At 47.8% G+C, this 19,548-nt stretch overlaps 1 protein-coding gene across 2 annotated transcripts in view; it reads right to left on the bottom strand.

The window, feature by feature from the left end:
• Positions 1–19,548, bottom strand: part of SRF (serum response factor) — a 73,962-nt gene that overhangs the window by 20,092 nt on the left and 34,322 nt on the right. Inside the window, exons 3-4 of one of the 2 annotated variants that reach the window (XM_028724864.2) lie at positions 7,560–7,821; positions 6,870–7,052 (exon numbers count right to left, since the gene is read on the bottom strand). In XM_028724864.2, the coding sequence (XP_028580697.2) occupies positions 6,870–7,052; positions 7,560–7,821 (445 nt within the window). The remainder of the gene's footprint in view (positions 1–6,869; positions 7,053–7,559; positions 7,822–19,548) is intronic. The other variant, XM_028724865.2, reaches the window with a different exon arrangement.

Here is a 19,548-nt window from a genome sequence, read left to right as displayed (position 1 = left end):
CAAAATCCAAGCCGCTGTTGTCACATACATTACTAAGTTTTTTTCCTGAGGGATTAAGGGGTTTTCTCAGGACTGTGGAGAGCATTTGTGCTGTGTCTCATTGGTACAGTGGTGGCAGCACTCGCCCTTCCTCTTGATAGGACTGAGTTTTCCAAATGTTGTGTCGCGACATGTTAAGTGTGCCGGCTGCAGTGTGTAGGTGCGTCACGCAAACGCTCCTCATGCTCCGCCGGGGGCTGGGAAAGGGTGGCTTTAACCTCCGGTTTGCTAGTCAAACTGAATTATCATGTTGCGAAATGATGCATATCTAAAAAGTGTGTCACCAACATGAAAGTTTGGAAAGCTCGGGGGTGGGGTGGGTTAAGGAGGCCTCCTAGATGCTGCAGCAGTACAGCTCCCATCATTTTCAACTTCTGAGCTGAAAAGCAGGGCCAAAATTGTAAACTCTCCTCCGTTCAGTCAGCCTGAACACAGTATAAGCCCTGAGACACTTTTTCTGAAGAGCAGGACTCTGTCTGCAGTCATTTCCAAGCCAAAATCAGAGGCAGGAACCTGTCATCTTGATGTTTAGGCAGCTACAGAAGCCTTTTTTGTGTAAGAAAGTTTGATCTGGTGATTTGATGGAATATTAATCATACAGCAACAGAAACAGTGTTATTGTTTTCATATTTTATCTCGTTTTGTCTTATGGCACACCACTTCAATAGCTTCTTGGCTGTGGCAAGGTTTACAAATCTGTAACAACCGCCACAGCAAAAATACCTCTGCTGGTTTAGGGACAAGGTGAATCGGGGTCGCCTAACATCTCTCAGGCAGTTCTCAGAGTGGGTTAACAATCAACGTGACTTTGCAAGGAACTCTGGAAATGGTAGCTCTATGAGGAGAACAGAGGTTTCCTGAGAAACCCTTAAACTGCATTTCCCAGGATTCTTTGGGGGAAGCCATGACTGTTTAAAGTGATGCAGTACTGGTTTAACTATATACAATGCAGACAAGGCCCGGCCTGCCTTATTCCCTGTTCTTATTCCCTGTTCGGCTTTGCTTGTGCCCAGAGGCCTCCACTTGTGCTAATGCTAAACAGGAGTGCCCTCTAAAGGCAGCCGAAGATACTTTTGCTTTTCCCTCAGCAGATATAGATTTCCCCTCTCCGCTGGCTAAGCACTCTCTTCAAATGGCAGAAGACAAGCCCGACTGCAGGCTTCCCAGGTTCCTGGCTGGCTCCTGGCGAATCTCCTTCCCTTGTCCCACAGATATAGTAAGATAAATAAATACATCTGAGAAAGGCAAGATAGAAGCAAATACAAATCAGGGACAAGCTGGGATTCCAAATTAAGCAACAGGGCACCCCAACTCTTACAGGCAAAAGCTAACCTGTGATGCATTGCAACAGGGGGACGATCATGCGCTGCCCTGGAATACCTGAAGCTGCCTTATGTTCACTGACGTATTCAATAAACACACGAGATGTAACCGGCTGTGTTCATAGATAATTAAGGTATACTATTCATTGTATCAAATTGTAAATTTCAACAGAAGTGACTCATAAAGTTCAACAAACGAACAAAGCAGAAGACCCAGTGGATCAGATCATTTTCTAGTGAGTTCATGCGTAAGGTCCATCCGTGTAATGGTTTCTATTCCACCTGTCTGTTCATAAGGTCCAAGCAATCCACATGAAAGGTTGTTACAGTTCCACAAAATCCTTTCACAGAGTCTAGACAAGGATTTCCGGAGAATATTGGCCTTGTTTCGCCGTCCTGGGCTTCACCAGTAGTTAAAGCACTAAGTAATGCAAATAAATATGTTCACTGACAGTCTTTGGCTGATTAATATCCTACTGCCTTTTAAATGCATCTGTGGGAAGGGGGTGTTACTGTTTTGTTGTTTTGGTTTAATTATTTACTTGCATTTTCTTCTGTAGGACCACCCTGACATCTTTTGATGAATGGCGGCATATACATTTAACAAATGATAATAATTTTAATAATTTTAATAATTTTAATAATAATAATAATAATAATAATAATAATAATAATAACAACAACAACAGCTCAGTATTGTCCACACAGGCAGGCAGCAGCTCTCCTGGGTTTCAAACATTACCAGCCCTACCCAGAGATGCTGGGGATTGAACCCAGGACCTTCTGGGTTCTGCATGCAAAGCAGATGCTCTTCTCACTGAGCTACGGACCTTCCTCTATAACGGGCCTCTAATGGTGGGACTACTGAGACCACCAGTCAAACCAGTGGCACCAGTCAATGGTGGCAGACACCAACCACAAATCAGCATTTTCACACCCAAGACGCAGCAAAAGGAAAGGAAGGAAACCTACCCCATCCTTCCAGCCTCCCAGTTCTCATGCTTGGTAAGAACGTTAGAAAAGCCCTCGCTGGATGAAACCAAAGGTCTATCCGGTCCAGCATTCTGTTCTCTCGGTGGCCAGCCACATAAGCATGATATGAATGCAATAGCCCTCTCCCGCTCATAGAAGGGACCCCGTGGGTCATCTAGTCCAACCCACTGCAATGCAGGAATGTTCTCAGCAACTGTCTTTGACAGCCATCGTGACTCGCTGATCCTCCATGAGTATGCACAGCCAAGAACTATATCCCACCTCCCCAAATCACTAGCAGTGCATGCGTGTTATTGTTAGGGTTCATTCCTCCTCAAAAAGGCACACAGAGAAGGAAATCAATTAGTGCCCAACCATTACTTTCATGGGACGTGGGTGGCGCTGTTGGTTAAACCACAGAGCCTAGGACTTGCCAATCAGAAGGTCGGCGGTTCGAATCCCCGCGACGGGGTGAGCTCCCGTTGCTCGGTCCCTGCTCCTGCCCACCTAGCCGTTCGAAAGCACGTCAAAGTGCAAGTAGATAAATAGGTACCGCTCCGGCGGGAAGGTAAATGGCGTTTCCGTGTGCTGCTCTGGTTCGCCAGAAGCGGCTTAGTCATGCTGGCCACATGACCCGGAAGCTGTACGCCGGCTCCCTTGGCCAGTAAAGCGAGATGAGCGCCGCAACCCCAGAGTCGGTCACGACTGGACCTAATGGTCAGGGGTCCCTTTACCTTTATTACTTTCATGCATTTTAAAACAGCCATACAGATTGAAAACACCCACATAACAAAAAACAGGGCTTTTTTTTGCAGAAGGAACTCGCAGGAACTCATTTCCAGCACCTCTCAGGTGTGTGCCATTATTAAAGAACAACAGAGGTGATCATGGTGAGCTCCAGCACCTATATTTCTAGAAAAATAGCACTGACAAGGACCTTTCTCTACTAACAGGGAGGACAGCAGATATGCACAACAGCTCAGGAAATAATTCTTCCACCTGCCTGCAGTTGCAGTCAGGGCTGTTGTGGGTTCCTGGGATGTTCCAGAAAAATGAGGTCCCTGGATCCTCATTCTAAATATCACCAAAGATTTCTAAATGTTTCCTAAAATCCCAGCTGCTTTAGTGAGCACACACACACACACACAACACAGAGGGTTTTATCCAAGGTGATGATTAGTGACAGGTTCCATCAGCTCAAAGATGTCTGCTTGTGCAACAGAACTTTCCCCACCTCTCAGCCCCACAACACCCACCCACCCCCCGCCCTAAATATGCTGTTGGCTTCAAGCTGCAAGAAACAGATTCCAACTAAACATCAGGAAGAACTTTCTGACAGTAAGAGCTATTCAGCAGTGGAATGGTCTCCCTCAGGAAGTTATGGACTCTCCTTCCTTGGAGGTTTTTAAACAGAGGTTGGATGGCCATCTGTCATGGATGCTTTAGTTGAGATTCCTGCATTGCTGGGGGTTGGACTAGATGATCCCTGAGGTCCTTTTCCAATTCTATGATTCTGGGGATTCATCCAAACCTCTAGCGTGTAATACAAATTTTAAGGTATTATATGTATAATAAATGTTTATAAATGTACTAAGCAAACACGTACATAAATATATAAACCACATGTCTGAAACCCATAGGAAAAGTCCTAAGGCCATTTTTACTATTTCAGTCACCTCAAATATTTCTCTACAACAGGGGTTTAGCAACCTTTTTCAGCCGTGAGCTGGTCCACCGTCCCTCAGACCGTGTGGTGGGCCGGACTATGCCCCACAAATAACCCAGAGATGCATTTTAAATAAAAGGACACATTCTACTCATGTAAAAACACCAGGCAGGCCCCACAAATAACCCAGAGATGCATTTTAAATAAAAGGACACATTCTACTCATGTAAAAACACCAGGCAGGCCCCACAAATAACCCAGAGATGCATTTTAAATAAAAGGACACATTCTACTCATGTAAAAACACCAGGCAGGCCCCACAAATAACCCAGAGATGCATTTTAAATAAAAGGACACATTCTACTCATGTAAAAACACCAGGCAGGCCCCACAAATAACCCAGAGATGCATTTTAAATAAAAGGACACATTCTACAGGTTGTACAATGACAATAATGGTATTATTATTATTATTATTACTCATGTAAAAACACGCTGATTCCCGGACCGTCCGTGGGCTGGGTTGAGAAGGTGATTGAGCTGTATCCGGCCCCCGGGCCTTAGGTTGCCTATCCCTGCTCTACAAGGTTGAAGGAAATGCAGAAACCTCCCTATTGTCTCTGTACTCACAAATCCTGCCTTAAGGACGCATTTAAGGTGTGAATAGCGTGAGCCTGTGACCTGGCTCAGGAATTAAGTATTATCATTACAAAAGGATGGCCAGACTCCCCAGGTAATCCAGTCAAGTGAACATTAACAGGTAACCTGGCAGACAGGATAAAAACAATGCACTCAGATTTCTGTTGTAGACCACCTTTTCTGTGATGTAGGTATGATGTATCTGGGGTGTGGTCTTGGACTCCAGGGTGGGCAATTTAAAATGTCTATATAAGAGTGGGCACACCTTTGTTCTGGGTCCTCCTCCTCTCTCCTGCATGTGGAGGAGCACCCTGTTGCAACAGTTAATAAAGATCAGGCTTACTAGCTGCTTTGCTTCTCAATATTCTCTGGCTGGCCTCTGTTATTTTCTCCTACCAATGGAGAACCTACAAAGGACTCTATAAAGGCTCTTGTGTACCCCATAAGGGAATAAGGGCAGATTTTGTTTACAACAAGCGCAATTTGGGAAGGGTGCTGGCTGCTCATGGTGGGGTGGGGAGGAGTTCTGTTGCGGAAGCAGGAATCCTTGCACTGATGGAACACTTTAGTTGGAATCATCCCAAGCAAGCCTTATGAGGAGCGTTTGAAGGAGCTGGGAATGTTTAGCCTGGAAAAGAGGAGACTGAGAGGAGATATGATAGCCATCTTCAGATCTCAATACACTGCTCAGTATACTGTTCATGCAAAGTGATCTGAAAGATCCTTTTAATATGTCCTTAAAGCTTCCCCCACCACATATATGCGTACTCCTCACCACTAACCCAGCAAACGTTGCTTGAGGAAAGTTGGATGTTCTGCAGCAGAATTCCAGCATATGATTTTAGGCTTTTAAGGAACCCAAGCCCTTTGTAAGGATAAGACAAGAGCTGGCCAGCCCGAGAGCATTACAACAGTTTTACTGCTAATGGCTTGTTGCATCAAGACTGAAGTGCTGTTTATTATTCCTACAGCTGCACCGGCCTCAAGGACGTCCAAATGAGTTCCAGCACGATTCCAGCAAGGCGGCCTCCCGGCTCCCCGTCTTCCCCCAGACAATTTTGCAGGATCCAAACTTCCAGTGAAGATGCTACTTTCCATCACAGCAACTGCCACAGGTCCTCTTCCCCGCTAAGTATTCACCATTTTCCATTTCACCAATCACAGCCAAGGTCAGCGGGGCCAGAAGCCCCTCCCTCCACTGGAATTGTCTACCTCCTCCCGTGTTGCCACGGAGACATCTCTCCCCTTGCCCCACCCTGCCACTAATCAACTGCATAATGAAACAGTGCAAAGAAGAGTCTGTGCCACCACAGCAGAGGCAGCGAGCTCTACACGCCCCTAAAAGTGGAAACTTTGACAACAGAGAAACGTACCAAGAGATAACCATGCTTCAGGAGGCAGGAGATTTCATACATCAGGTGGGGGACCAACACGTCGGGCAAGCACACATGCTCCCCCATCATCAGCTTTGCTTTCCTGATAATCATACTAGCGGAAGTAGAGTGCCCACATTCAAACAGGGAAGGCACAGCTAGCAAGGTGCCCCTGATCTTTGCTGGACTACAGCTCCCATCATCCCTGATTATTGGCCACGCCGGCTGGGACTGATGGGATTTGTAGTCCAAATAAACGTCCAAAGGAGGACGCGATGGGTACCTTTGAAACAGGGCCTCCTACACACAACCTGACTTTTGTGTCCAAACAGTTTGAATTAATTAGCTTTGAGAACATTGGAGCCTTGAGAACATTGGCTCAGAAGGCAATCAATAAACTGTAATAAAAATAACAACAGCAACCAAAGAAGCTGAATGCTGGGAGGTTTGGGACAGATAAAGGAAGCACTTCCCGTGTCAAATAGCTCCAGTTCTAGAATTGCCTGCCATAAGAGATGGCTGCCAACTTGGACGGCTTTTAAAGGGGATTAGCAAATTCATGGTGGGTAAGACTATCAATGGCGCCCAGTCACGGTAGCTGTGTGCTACCCCACCAAGATCAGAGGTACCACGCCTCTGAATACCACCAGCCACTAGGGGGGAACAGCTGCATCAAGGAGGCCGTCGCCTTCACAATCCTGCTTTCGGGTGGGCTTTCTGCTGGCATATGGACTAGACGAGCCTTCAGCCTGCTCCCGCTGGACCTATATGTTTTGAGGCGCGGGAGGAGAGGCTTCCCTGAAAGCGTGCACCCTCCACCCACCTCCCACCAGCAAGGGGAGAAGTGAGCGCTGCTGACCTGTCAGGGACACAAACTGCCCTCCGGCGGAGGCTGGAAATCGGAAGACTGTCTGCTGTGCCTGCTGCACCTGTCCAGGTGTGGCTGCAGCGGCCGCCTGGCCCTGCTGGCTGCAGAGGGCAAGGGAGTGCGGCTGCAACTGAGTGAGAGGAATGGTAGGGGTCCCGGGAGGGAGTGGAGCACCTGCCGGAAGGAGGGAGAAAAAAATAAAGCCTTCTTTAAAAAAAAAACAGGGGCCGGCTCGCTTTTTAAAATTTTAATTTAAATTTTTAGCTTAGGCTGAGTTTCCTCCCGGTTATTATTATCTGTTATCACAGGCCCTTGCTGGGAGGAAGAGGAGGGAAGGCTCCACATCCCAGCTCCGAACCCTACAATTCTCACAACCAGGTGTGCCACACAAAAAAGAGGAACAGTCATGGCAGAGGTCCTTGAGAAGCTCTCCTCTTCCCCACAGGAGCCACGGGGTGGCGAATTTGCAGCCACGGAATTTCACAGGCTTCCAGGCTTCACCTCGCAGCTAGGCCTCAAAGCCACACTCTCCCTTCTGAACCAATCACATTCTAGAGAGCACAGCGCCAGCATTCCTATTCCAGCCTCTCCGGAGCAAAAGAGGGAGGTTGAGGCTAAAAACCGGAGGGTTCCACAGGGAAAAAGCAGGAAAGTGCCTCAGTCGGCAAGAGGGAAACTGACCTGACATGAGGGTGAAGCCGGTGGGTATCTGCATTAGCCCTCCGGAGGCCACTGCACTGGTTCCCGTGGTTTTCAGCACCGTCCCGTTGGCACTGGTTACTGTGTTGGGGCTGACACTGGCAGAGACTGGCGATAGGTAGTTGGTGATGGGGAACGAGGGGCCGCTGCTGACCTGCATGGAGGTGGAGGTGGTGGGCGCCGTCTGGATGGTCGACGTCGTCCCTGGCAGGTTGGTGACGGTGAATGCAGGCTTCAGCGAGTCCTGCAAGAGAAGGGCAACTCACGTTCAGAACAGGCGCAACGCCAGGAAAATCAGAATTGCCGCAACCAACCTCCGTGTGAACCCTGCTGCTCCAGCCATACAAACTGCCCAGTGCCGAACGTGGCAGAGAACAGTCCCCGGGGCTGAATGTTTTCGTCGAAACATTCAGCTCTGTTCTAATTTACGTGGAGCCACCTTTGGGCTGCTGGAAGGAAGGAGGGAAGGATGCGGGGTGTTTGTTTTGATCTGCGACACGAGCCAGAAATCTGCAGCCAAGGAAGAGGCCAGTTGAGTATTTCTGCTAAGCGATGAATCTCTCTCTCTCTCTCTCTCTCTCTCTCTCTCTCTCTCTCTCTCTCTCTCTCTGACACACAAACACACAAATGCACACACACCCCAGCACAAAGCCCAAAAATTGGATCCACTGAGACAGAAATGTCCAGTGGACATCAAACTGAGATCAAACTTCTCATTTTTCTACCCAAGCCCTCCTCTCTGCATAAGCCTGATCATTGTGTTATCAGCCATCCTGTTGAAAAGGCCTTTCTTTATCTTTTTTTAAACAAAAATTAATTCATTTTTCTTTTTCATTCATTGCATACATCTCAAATTCTTAACATTACTATATATTCCTCCCTCCCTCCCCTGCAAGACTTCCCCCAACTTGCGCTTCTAGTTTGTTTCTATTTTCACCCACTTTGCTATCTCTCAACAGAAAAAGTTATTAATAACATAACATCAAACCTAAAAACAAAAAAATAAAAGCGAATACACCATCCTATTTCACTATCTTCTAAACATTTTTTGATGCTGATACAGTGGTACCTCAGGTTAAGTACTTAATTCGTTCCAGAGGTCCCTACTTAACCTGAAACTGTTCTTACCTGAAGCACCACTTTAGCTAATGGGGCCTCCTGCTGCTGCTGCCACGCCGCCGGAGCCCGATTTCTGTTCTCACCCCGAAGCAAAGTTCTTAACCTGAAGCACTATTTCTGGGTTAGCGGAGTCTGTAACCTGAAGCGTATGTAACCCGAGCTACCACTGTAATGTGAATGTTTATTTAAATGGCCTTTCTTTATCTTTGACACACAGCTATTCCTTTGCTCCCCACATTCAACCTGCAGCCACTGTCATGCCGCTTCTCCCATCACAGCACTGCAAAAAAGCAGCCCTCCTTCTCCTTCCCCTTGACAAAAGGTTTGGTCCATGCCCTGGCCATCTCTCGTTGAGACTACTGCAGCCCTTCTCCACGCTGGTCTGCCGTCCTCTCACCTTGGTCCTGTTGCATCAGTCTAGCGCTCATCTGCTGCCAAAGTCCCTCACAGTTCCGATTACATGCTTCTCCCTCTTCAACCTCCAACAGTATCCGCTTCCAGCCCAAGTTTGTCAGCCCTCTACAGAGTTGACTCCTCTTTACAATTTCTGATACCCCACTGCCTCTGAATTTCGCTCCTCCAGCCTCTTAACACCTGAGAGGACTCTAGTCCTTCTGCCCTGCCGCCCCAGATGCTTGAAATTGCCTCCCAGAACAGCCAGCACACCACCTTTCTTACTCCCCTCAAATCTTGGAAGCATAAGCACATGCAAGAGAAACCTTTGTTTTCCTGTTTGCCATTGGCTGCACTTCCGTTCTTTTCCTGTTGTGTCCCAATCCGTGTTAAGCTCCCCACCCACCTGCAATTGTAAGCTCCTCACGGCAGGGAGACAGACACGTCTGATGGTGATACATATTTATCTACCGCTAGGAGCCGGGCCTTTCCTGTCAAAGCGCCAGCCCTATGGGAACACAGCCAGGCTCAAAACACAACTTGGTTCCGGGCACTAGGCCAAATCCTGGTTCTTACATAGGAACGTAGGAAAAGTGAGTCAGACGACTGGTCCATCGAGCTCAGGACTGACTGGCACTTGCTCTCTAGAGTTCCAGACGGGAGAAGTTCCCAGTCCGTAGATGCTAAAGGATTGTACCTGGGACCTTCTGTAAACAAAACAGGTGCTCTACCGCTATTTTAAAGTGGAGCTGAACTTGTGGAGGCTCACCCATGTTAATGCTCGACTCTGGTTTTTGTGGAAGAAAACTATCAGTGGTACAATGAGAGCTGTCTCTCAGGGCTGAAGTCCTGGACCTCGTAGAATAAGGAAACCCCAAATAGCCACCCAGAAGGTAACACACAATGGAAAAAGCAGCAAACAGGCTCAGTGTCAGTGCCTGGGCTGCTACCTCAGAGCATCCTCTCTTTCCTTTTATTTTTAAGAACATACAGTGGTACCTCGGGTTAAGTACTTAATTCGTTCCAGAGGTCTGTTCTTAACCCGAAACTGTTCTTAACTTGAAGCACCACTTTAGCTAATGGGGCCTCCCGCTGCCGCCGCGCCAACGGAGCATGATTTCTGTTCTCATCCTGAAGCAAAGTTCTTAACCCGAGGTAATATTTCTGGGTTAGCGGAGTCTGTAACCTGAAGCGTATGTAACCTGAAGCATATGTAACCCGAGATACCACTGTATTATATTGGGGGGGCAGCCAGCCAACGGGTATTTACATAGCTGCAGATGCTCATTGCCTGATTTTCCATCTTTCAAAGCATGTTGCCGTCTTATGCCACAAAATGGTCTCCTACTCCCAAGAAAACATGCTTAGCTGAAGTAAAATTATTTGACTCCCGTATCAGCGGAATAGCAGCAGCGCGTAGGGAGAATCACTGCATCTCACTGTTCCACGTCTTGAGCAAACGGCAAACATTTGGTGATACGTGAGATCTTACTACTCCCTGGGAGACTCTAGCCATTGAGAACCTTAGCCTTCTTGCATCCACATTCTGGCTTGGATTCTTGGTCATGCTAAAATGTGACAGAATGCTGGGAACTGGGTTTGTTTGTTTTTAATTTAAAAGAGAGAGAGAAATACGTATATAAAGTTCTTGACCTTTAAAGACTGCTTAACTGGAATGGTGGAAACTAACCCTTGGGAGTGATCTGCTCTTGGTCCCTGCAGGTCAGCCTGGGAAAGGGTTAATGGGTTTTGTGTGATGTCTGTGCTCTGCCCACCCCATGCAGATTGGCGGGTCTGGAGCTCCCATGTGCTCCTCCAGGCTCCTGACCTGACACTCTGCCAAAATCAAGGAATTCACAGCTCGACTAACATCTAAAAAAGGAAAGGCAGCCCATTTTGGACAGAGGCAGCCAATCCAGATCACCCTTCCCTGCTGCATGGAGGGAGTGTGGAGGAGAGGGGGGGGGGAGGAAGGGGAGAGAAGAGGTGGGGAGGGCTGCCCAGCAGACGCCAGCCCCCAATTCCTTTCCAGTCCTGGCACCGAGATCTGTGTAGATGGAATTAGGATGAGCATGTGATAATGGTACATAGCCCGGCAAATTAACTTTCCATTATCTCAGCTGCAACCTCCTTTCCACTAGAGAAGGGGGAGAGCTGTTACTCACCCCCCACCCCCCAAAAATGCCACCCACCACAAGAGGGAGGGCAATTGCCTGCCACGGGGGAAAGGGCAGGAGCAGGTCGCTATTCTGCACAAACACACTTAACGCTGTGCTTATTTGGGGGGGGGGGGTGAAGTGGGGGCTACATGAACAAGTGGCCTAAATTTCTCATAGATCAAGTCTACAAAAACTAGGGGGGAGCAGCAACCCCGCGGCATCAGTTCTCTGAATAACTATGGTTTCATTTACAATATTTTTATGCCCACCCTTCCTTCAAGAGCTTGGGGCTCTGTACAATGGGTACCCCCCCCTTTTTATCTTCACAACAACCCTGAGAGGTAGGCTATGCCCGGAAGAGCCACTGGCCCAAGCTTACCAAGTGTGCTTCAACACCGAGAAAGGATTTTAAAAAAAATCATTTTTATTAAATTTTCCACTTTAACAATCCAATCAAATCACATTAAATATTCCAGATTATGCATATACGTATCAAATAATCCGAATATTCTGACAAATTATAATTTTTTAAATAGGCCTTCCCATGCTTCCAGGTTTGGAGGGATTTGAATTCAGTTTTCCCTGGTCTTAGTCCAACACTCTGAACCACTAGCTTTTAAATCCATTGGCTGGGAAGCCAATGGGTCTCTGAGTCACCGGCCAATCATGCAAAGACTGGCCTCTCATATGGGTTTGGCAGATGACACCATGGCCGACTTGCTATGTGCTGCAGCAGTGGGGCACCTATGGTTCCCCAGATGCTGTGGGACTCAAGCTCCCACCAGCCCCAGCCACTGTGGCCAATGGTCAAGAGATGACACGAGGTTGTAGCCCTAACAAGATCTGGAGGGCCACAGGCGATGCAGGCAGACACCATCTCCAACCAACAGGATAGGGAAGCTTACAAACATGGCGGTTATGGTCTGAGGGTACATGAAGCTACCACTTTGCTAAAGCTAAGCAGGTCTGGATCTGGTCTGTGCCTGGATGGGAGACCACATGGGAACCACATGGGTTTCCTAGACAGAAGAAAGATGGGATATGAATGTATGTCTGTCCTCTGTCACTCACTTTCAAGAACAGATATTGCTAACAAATGAGTGTAAGTGGCATAGTAACTAACTAACGAACTTTATTTATTTTCTATAGGCTTATTTGCAAGGCTGGAAGAGGCTTTATTTTAATGCTTGTCCATGGGTATGTTTACATGATGTCTGGAGCATCCTCTTGACAACCTAGTATGTGCAAAGTTGCTATAACCCATCACAGCAGGTCGCTGGCCTCACCAGTTCAGGCAAATCTGCATCCTTCCCCATCCACCCCTCCTGGCAAAACATAGGAATATTGGAAACTTCCTTACACAGAGTCAGGCCAGTTGTCCACCTAGCTCAATATTGTCTGAGTTCCTGGAAAGCAGCTGCCAGTCAGTGTAGACAAGAACGTCTCCCAGCCCTACTGGAGATGCTGGGAGATTAATCAAGGGACCTTCTGTCTCTGATGCTCTGCCCCTGAGTTACAGAGGTAATAAGATAACCATCCATGGTGCATAATGACTAAAGGGCTACTGGACACATTACACAGTTAAGAGCGGGTGCTGAATTCATTTCTTCCCCCAGGGTGGATGACGGGTGTTAGGGCCAGCACAGTGGTACTGTACTGTACTGACAACTCCTGGACCCCACAGTTGTGGCCACAGAAAGAATGTACCTCAGGTTACAGACACTTCAGGTTACAGACTCCACTAACCCAGAAATAGTACCTCGGGTTAAGAACTTTGCTTCAGGACGAGAACAGAAATCGCACGGCGGCACCAGGAGGCCCCATTAACTAAAGTGGTGCTTCAGGTTAAGAACAGTTTCAGGTTAAGAACGGACCTCCAGAACGAATTAAGTACTTAACCCGAGGTACTACTGTACAACTGTTTGCAGAGCATTTCCATGGCAAACATGGAAAAGAAAACATGTACACACACACAATTGTCAGGTGTTTGAAGCAAGACTTTCGTGAGACTCTTAATGGCATGGTGTGCTTCCTTTGCACGCTGAAGGTTGCATGGGCAGGCCACATCATAGAATTAAGATGCTCTCCCACACAGACCTCAAGCTGTAATCACAGACAGTGATTTGGGGAGAGAGCTAAACCATGGACTTGGTTCTGTGCACCCAGCACTACCGCAGAATGGCTGGGGAAGAGCAGGAGAGCTGCAATCTCCTCTCTGAAAGATTGCACGGTTGCTTGTCCACGCTAAGCTTAGCATTTTGGTGCAAATGAGGACATTGTTTCTGCTTTACCCAAAAGGGCCTTTAACTAATTAACTCGTTTGTGCAAAATACATCAGATGTCTTACCTCTGTGGTGTGGTGGTTTAGAGCATCAGACTAGGACCTGGGAGACAAGGGTTTGAATCCCTACTCGGCCGTGAAGCTCACTGGGTGACCAGTCACTGCCTCTCGGCTTACTATAGGGTCGTTCCAGGGATTAAATGAAAGGGGGGGCAACCCTGTATATCACCCAGAGGTCCTTTGAGAAAAGGTGGCATAAAAATGCAATGCATAAGCACTGTATTCAAAGTCAGTTGGCTACGATGGCGTTTGGTTGAAAACCTGCTTTTGTGCAAGCTCCTCTCACTTTTTTACTTTAACCTTTCTGGATGAGGCAGGCAGGCTGGGACACTGGGGAGAAGTGATGTGGGGGGAGGGAGAAAACAGCTGTGAGCATGTTCAAATGGAACCTTATTGTGGACTCGCTGCCGCTCATGCAAGGAAGTTTTGAGAAGTGCCCGCATGTTGTTATGCTCAAAATTCAGTCACGTATTATTTCCCCATTTAATTCAGATCTACCTTTTCCATGGAACTCAAAACAAACAAACACGCACATAGAAAATCTGGGTTAAGCTGGGTGTGTGCAAGTGTGGAAGTGACTGCAAAAAAGGGTGACTGGACAGAACATAAGAAGATCCTGCTGGATCAGGCCAGTCACCCATCTTGCCCAACATCCTGTTCTCACCAGATGAATATGAAGAAGAAGAAGAAGAAGAAGAAGAAGAAGAAGAAGAAGAAGAAGAAGAAGAAGAAGAGGAGGAGGAGGAGTTTGGACTTGATATCCCACCTTTCACTACCCTTTAAGGAGTCTCAAAGCGGCTAACATTCTCCTTTCCCTTCCTCCCCCCCAACAAACACTCTGTGAGGTGAGTGGGGCTGAGAGACTTCAGAGAAGTGCAACTGGCCCAAGGTCACCCAGCAGCTGCATGTGGAGGAGCGGAGATGCGAACCCGGTTCACCAGATTACGAGTCCACCGCTCTTAACCACTACACCACACTGTGGAAAACCCACAAAAAGGGCAAGTGCGCAACAGCATTCTCCTCTCTTGTGGTTTCTAGCAACCGGTAGCCAGAAGCATTTCTGCTTCCAGCTGTGGAGGCAAGAGCACAGCGGCCATCATGGCTATAATCTATCCGACAGCCTTTTCCAGGAAGCTGTCCAAAAGATTTTTGATCTGGAGGCTCTGAGTGGGCAAGTGCTCTGTATTTCCCCCCTTCTCACCCCATGTATATTTCTACTCATCTCTTGTCGTTTCTTCTCCCATTCTCCTTTCACACTTAAACAGCAGCTTCTTTTCCCCAAACCCCTTTTAAAGGCATCCAAAGTTGGTGGGTCATCACTACATCTTGTGGGAAGGAATGTCACATACTCTGTGAAGGAGTTATCTTCTTTTACCTGTCCAGGTTTGTTGGATGGCCCCAGGTTCTGGTACAGTCATACCTCGGGTTACAGCCGCTTCAGGTTGTGTCTTTTCAGGTTGTGGACCGCCGAAACCCGGAAGTACCAGAACGGGTTACTTCCAGGTTTCGGCAGTTGTGCATGCGCAGAAGCGCTAAATTGCGCTTTGTGCATGCACAGAAGTGGGTTGCGAACGCTGCGGGTTGCGAACGTGCATCCCGCACGGATTACATTTGCAACCCAAGCATCCACTGTACTATAAGAGAGAGAAAAAAATCTCTTTCTCCATTTTTTCTGCACCAAACACCTCTATCATGTCCCTTCACCCTTTCCCCACCCCCAGTGTCCATTTTGTATTGTTTTGGTTTTAAATGAACCGACAGTATTTAACTGCGGGGTTTCCTCCCCACTCACCCCCAGGGTTTTCTTTGTACATAGCCTTGAGACAACTGTGTAAAAGAAGGCAATTAGTAAATTAACAATCATAATAAAAAAATTAAATGGATGGAGAACTCTACGCTGCCTTAAAAACAATGGAGAAAAAGAAAGATATAAATGTAGTGAATAAACAAAAATGAGCCCATTTTATGCAGAGAGGTTTAATAGAGAAACATCATCGTTTTATAAAATGCACATCAAAAATGCCAAATACAAGTACAAGCTGCATGAACGCTGCAACTTCTCTATATGAAGCTGCAGGTTATAATGTGGGACACAGGAAAACCGCCTTACAACAACAGATCCAAGGTTTCCCAAATGCGGCTCTCCAGCTGTTTCTGGACTACAGTTCCCATCACCCCTGACCACTGGTCCTGCTAGCTAGGGATGATGGGAATTGTAGTCCAAAACAGCTGGTGGACCAAGTTTGGGAAAGCCTGAATTACGATTGTGGAAGCATCCTGGAGGGATTGGTCTGAGTGGGAGGACTGAGATGAGAATGTGGAACTGAGTCGGGACACTCACTTGCCTGCAAAACGAGGAACCACGTGGAAAGCTAAGGATGTTGGGGGAACAGGACTGGCAGTAAAACAGACCTGCCAATCAAGTATAACTAAGGGATGCTTTAAGCATCGCAACCCTTGAAGCTGGTGAGGAGCGCTTACCCATGTAACTGCTGTGAAACTTTTAAATGGCTCTTACAGCACACATTGACTCTCAGGGGCACATTGGGGCCTCAACAGAGTTTAGATGGCGCATGCATATATGAACCAGGGCATGAGAGTTAAGAGACTTCAAAAGTTGCACCAGCAACGCGGAGCACCAGGCGCTTCCTGGCACCCTCCGCAGGGCAGCTGCATTAGATCAGATACCATTTGATGCAGCTTTAGAGGGTGCCGCTGTGACTGGGTTAGCCCCAGAGAGAAAGAAAAAACCACCCACATGTCTCAGCATGAAGTTCCACTGCTGATGCCCCCGCGATTGAGTGAGAGGACATCAAAGGAAGAGGTGCAAACAAAATGCTCAAGAGGGAAGCTAGGGGTGGGAGAGCACCCTTGTCTGAAACCCCTGGAGAGGTGCTGCCAGCCAGTGCAGGCAATACTGAACTGCATGGACAAACAGCCTGACTCCTCTGACTCCTAAAGCACGCTTACTAACCAGCGGCTGTTTTAACGCCCTCTGCTTGTGAACATTTCCTTCCGAACCATTCGGCAGTCCGCACAAGCGTGCCATGCACCTTTAGGGAAAAGATTTGGTAGTTCCCAACATGCCAAAACGTGACAACAGGTTGCACAGGTTGAGAAAAGGGGAGAATTGGATAAGGCAGGATAGCAGCGAGGCGGCAGGCTGGCACAAGACCGCGCCCCGCAGCCTTAGGGGAATCGGCCCCTCTCTCACACCTGCCACGGGACATTCCAGCCCCTTGCTCCAACGGAGCGGCCCCACAGCTGTTCCGTTTGTCAGGGGACGAGTGCCACGTGAAGAGACCCAGACAACTACTAGCAGCCTCGCGTGCTTAGGAGGGGGGTCAGCGGGGCAGGCAAAGGCATAGCAACCGAGGACACCACCTCACAACACCACAGGACAACGCAAAAGAGGCCTAGCCCTCCCTGAGAAGGAGCCACCTCACAGCCTCAGCGCTATTACTGCACATGAGGATAGCGCCGTTGGGATGTGGAGGTCCAGGGCTGAGACTTATAGAACACCTCGTAAGTAATGGTAAGTAATGTCTCACCCTGAAACCCCGCAGGATGAAGACCCAGCTTCTCGTTGGCTGTGCCAATTAGATATGTTCAAGTCACTACCAAGCCCTAATCAGTTAAAGGCCTCTGACCGGAAAGGGCCCTTAATACTGCCTGTGCAGCACAGAAGCACAACACCACAAACCGCTGGGCGAATTAAGGGGTTCCGGGTACAGTAGGAACCAGGCCAGGACATTGTTCATAAACACCCCTAAATGCCTGACATAATAGTCCAACCACCTCTGGTTGGCCCTAAGTTCCTTACTAGGGCTGGACTATACAGTGGTACCTCAGGTTACAGACGCTTCAGGTTACAGACTCTGCTAACCCAGAAATATTACCTCGGGTTAAGAACTTTGCTTCAGGATGAGAACAGAAATCGCATGGCGGCAGCGGGAGGCCCCATTAGCTAAAGTGGTACCTCAGGTTAAGAACAGTTTCAGGTTAAGAACGGACATCCAGAACGAATTAAGTTCTTAACCTAAGGTACCACTGTACAGTCTATCAATATATCATCCAAAACCCGTTTCTGGTCCATATTGTGAGATTGGTTTCATACATTTTGACCTGGCAATATATTGCAAATCATGAGGGGTGTGTGTGTGTGTGTGTGTGTGTGTGTGTGTGTGTGTGTGATGCAAAAATCACAATGTGGGGGAAACCATGACGCCAGCCAATGCCTCCACATAGCTCCATCCTTATTTCAGACATTGCGATATATCAGTCTATCGCAATGTTTAGCTGGTGATATATCATGATGTTGAAAACCAGGTATCAGCCAGCCCTATTCTCTACCTCTGAACTAAGTTGTTCGGGAACATGTCTGTCCTAGTATTGGGGAACAAAACTAAGTCTGCACAGTTTAACAGACACACTAAATTCCCTTACACGCTGAGAGTAAATAAATGTTAAAGGTCCTCAGAGGTACACCGCTTCTGATCATCACCATCCCTTCCATGTCCGATGTTCAGGCTGTGAGTGCTGACACTTGTGTAGCCAAAATAGCACCATTCACACCCAAGATGGAGTCATCAGCTGGCTTGAGGAAATCCCAAGGTTTTCATTAATACAAAGAAGCATTTAGACGAAACTATTAGTTATTAAATTTGTTGCTTTATCTTGCCCAGGGCAACCCAAAGCGACTTACAACCGAAAGACCACTGAGTGCCAGTCGCTAGGAGGCAACAGAGGGAAGTGGGTCTGTATTTAAGGCTGGAGTGAGATACATGTTGTTGGAATTCAACTCCCCTCAGTCCCCACCAAGAGAGGGCCAAGAGGCAGGGACAAGGGGAGTTATAGTCTAGCAACATAGCCACAGGTTCCCCACTTCTAATCTAAGGTCCAGTCTAGACTTGCAATAGGAATAGGCAATAGCATGGCCTCTATCACTTCGGACCCCAGGGGGTGGACGCCACTTTTAAACCCTTTGCCATGTAGAAAGTTCCCTGCCAAAAGAAAACTAGAAAACAGCACAGAATGGAGAAAGTCAGCCCTCTCTCTTGACCAGCCTTTCTTGGATCCTGAGAGAGACTGGTACTAAAACGCCCATCATCCATGGCCATTGGCTAAACTGGCTGAGGATGATGGGAGCTGAAGTCCAACACAACATCTGGAGGGGCCACAAGTTTAGGCACTCTGCATCTAGCCTCTGAAGTTCCCCCAACCGCAGGTAAAGAGGGCTCCACACATGCCTTGGCCTTACTTAACTTGTGTAAGGAGGGCAAGAAAACAAAAAAGAGACTAAAATGAATGTTGTTCCTAGCAGACCGTCTGCAAGTATCTAGCAGGCACCCGCAGCTTCTGCAGCATCAGCTGCCAAGTCAGGCTGGGGAGAAATTTGCACTTGGGAGATCTTTCAGCAGAGTTCCAAGTTTGCAGTCCAACCCCAAATTCAAACCTAAGGCTGCTGCTCCTTAACCGTTACTAGACAGACCTCAAAGACTTTGCAAGGCGTGTGCTGAACACTCCAACGGAGACCATTTGCAGGAGCCTCTGTAATTGACAAATCCAGCTGGTTTAAGCTTCCGCTGTTTAGCACCCTGCTGTTCTTTGGATGCAGTTCTCAGCTCCTTTAAACACCACCACTGTTATTTCATTTCATTTATTCCTTTATTACAGGCATAGGCAAACTTGGCCCTCCAGATGTTTTGGGACTACAACTCCCATCATCCCTAGCTAACAGGACCAGTGGCCAGGGATGATTGGTGCTGTAGTCCCAAAACATCTGGAGGGCCAAGTTTGCCTATACCCGCTTTATTACATTCTACCTTACACTTCCACCCAGCAGCTCAGGGTGACACACTTGCGAGGTTCTCTCGTTTTGTTGTCACAGCACCTCTGTTAGGTAGGACAGGCTGAGAAAATTGAAAATGGACATTCTAAGGTCACCCCATGTAAGCTT

This window comes from Podarcis muralis, chromosome 3, assembly GCF_964188315.1.
Source record: "Podarcis muralis chromosome 3, rPodMur119.hap1.1, whole genome shotgun sequence".
NCBI lineage: Eukaryota > Metazoa > Chordata > Lepidosauria > Squamata > Lacertidae > Podarcis > Podarcis muralis.
The sequence above is the reverse complement of the archived record's forward strand: the minus strand, read 5'-3'. Positions and strand labels throughout refer to the sequence as shown.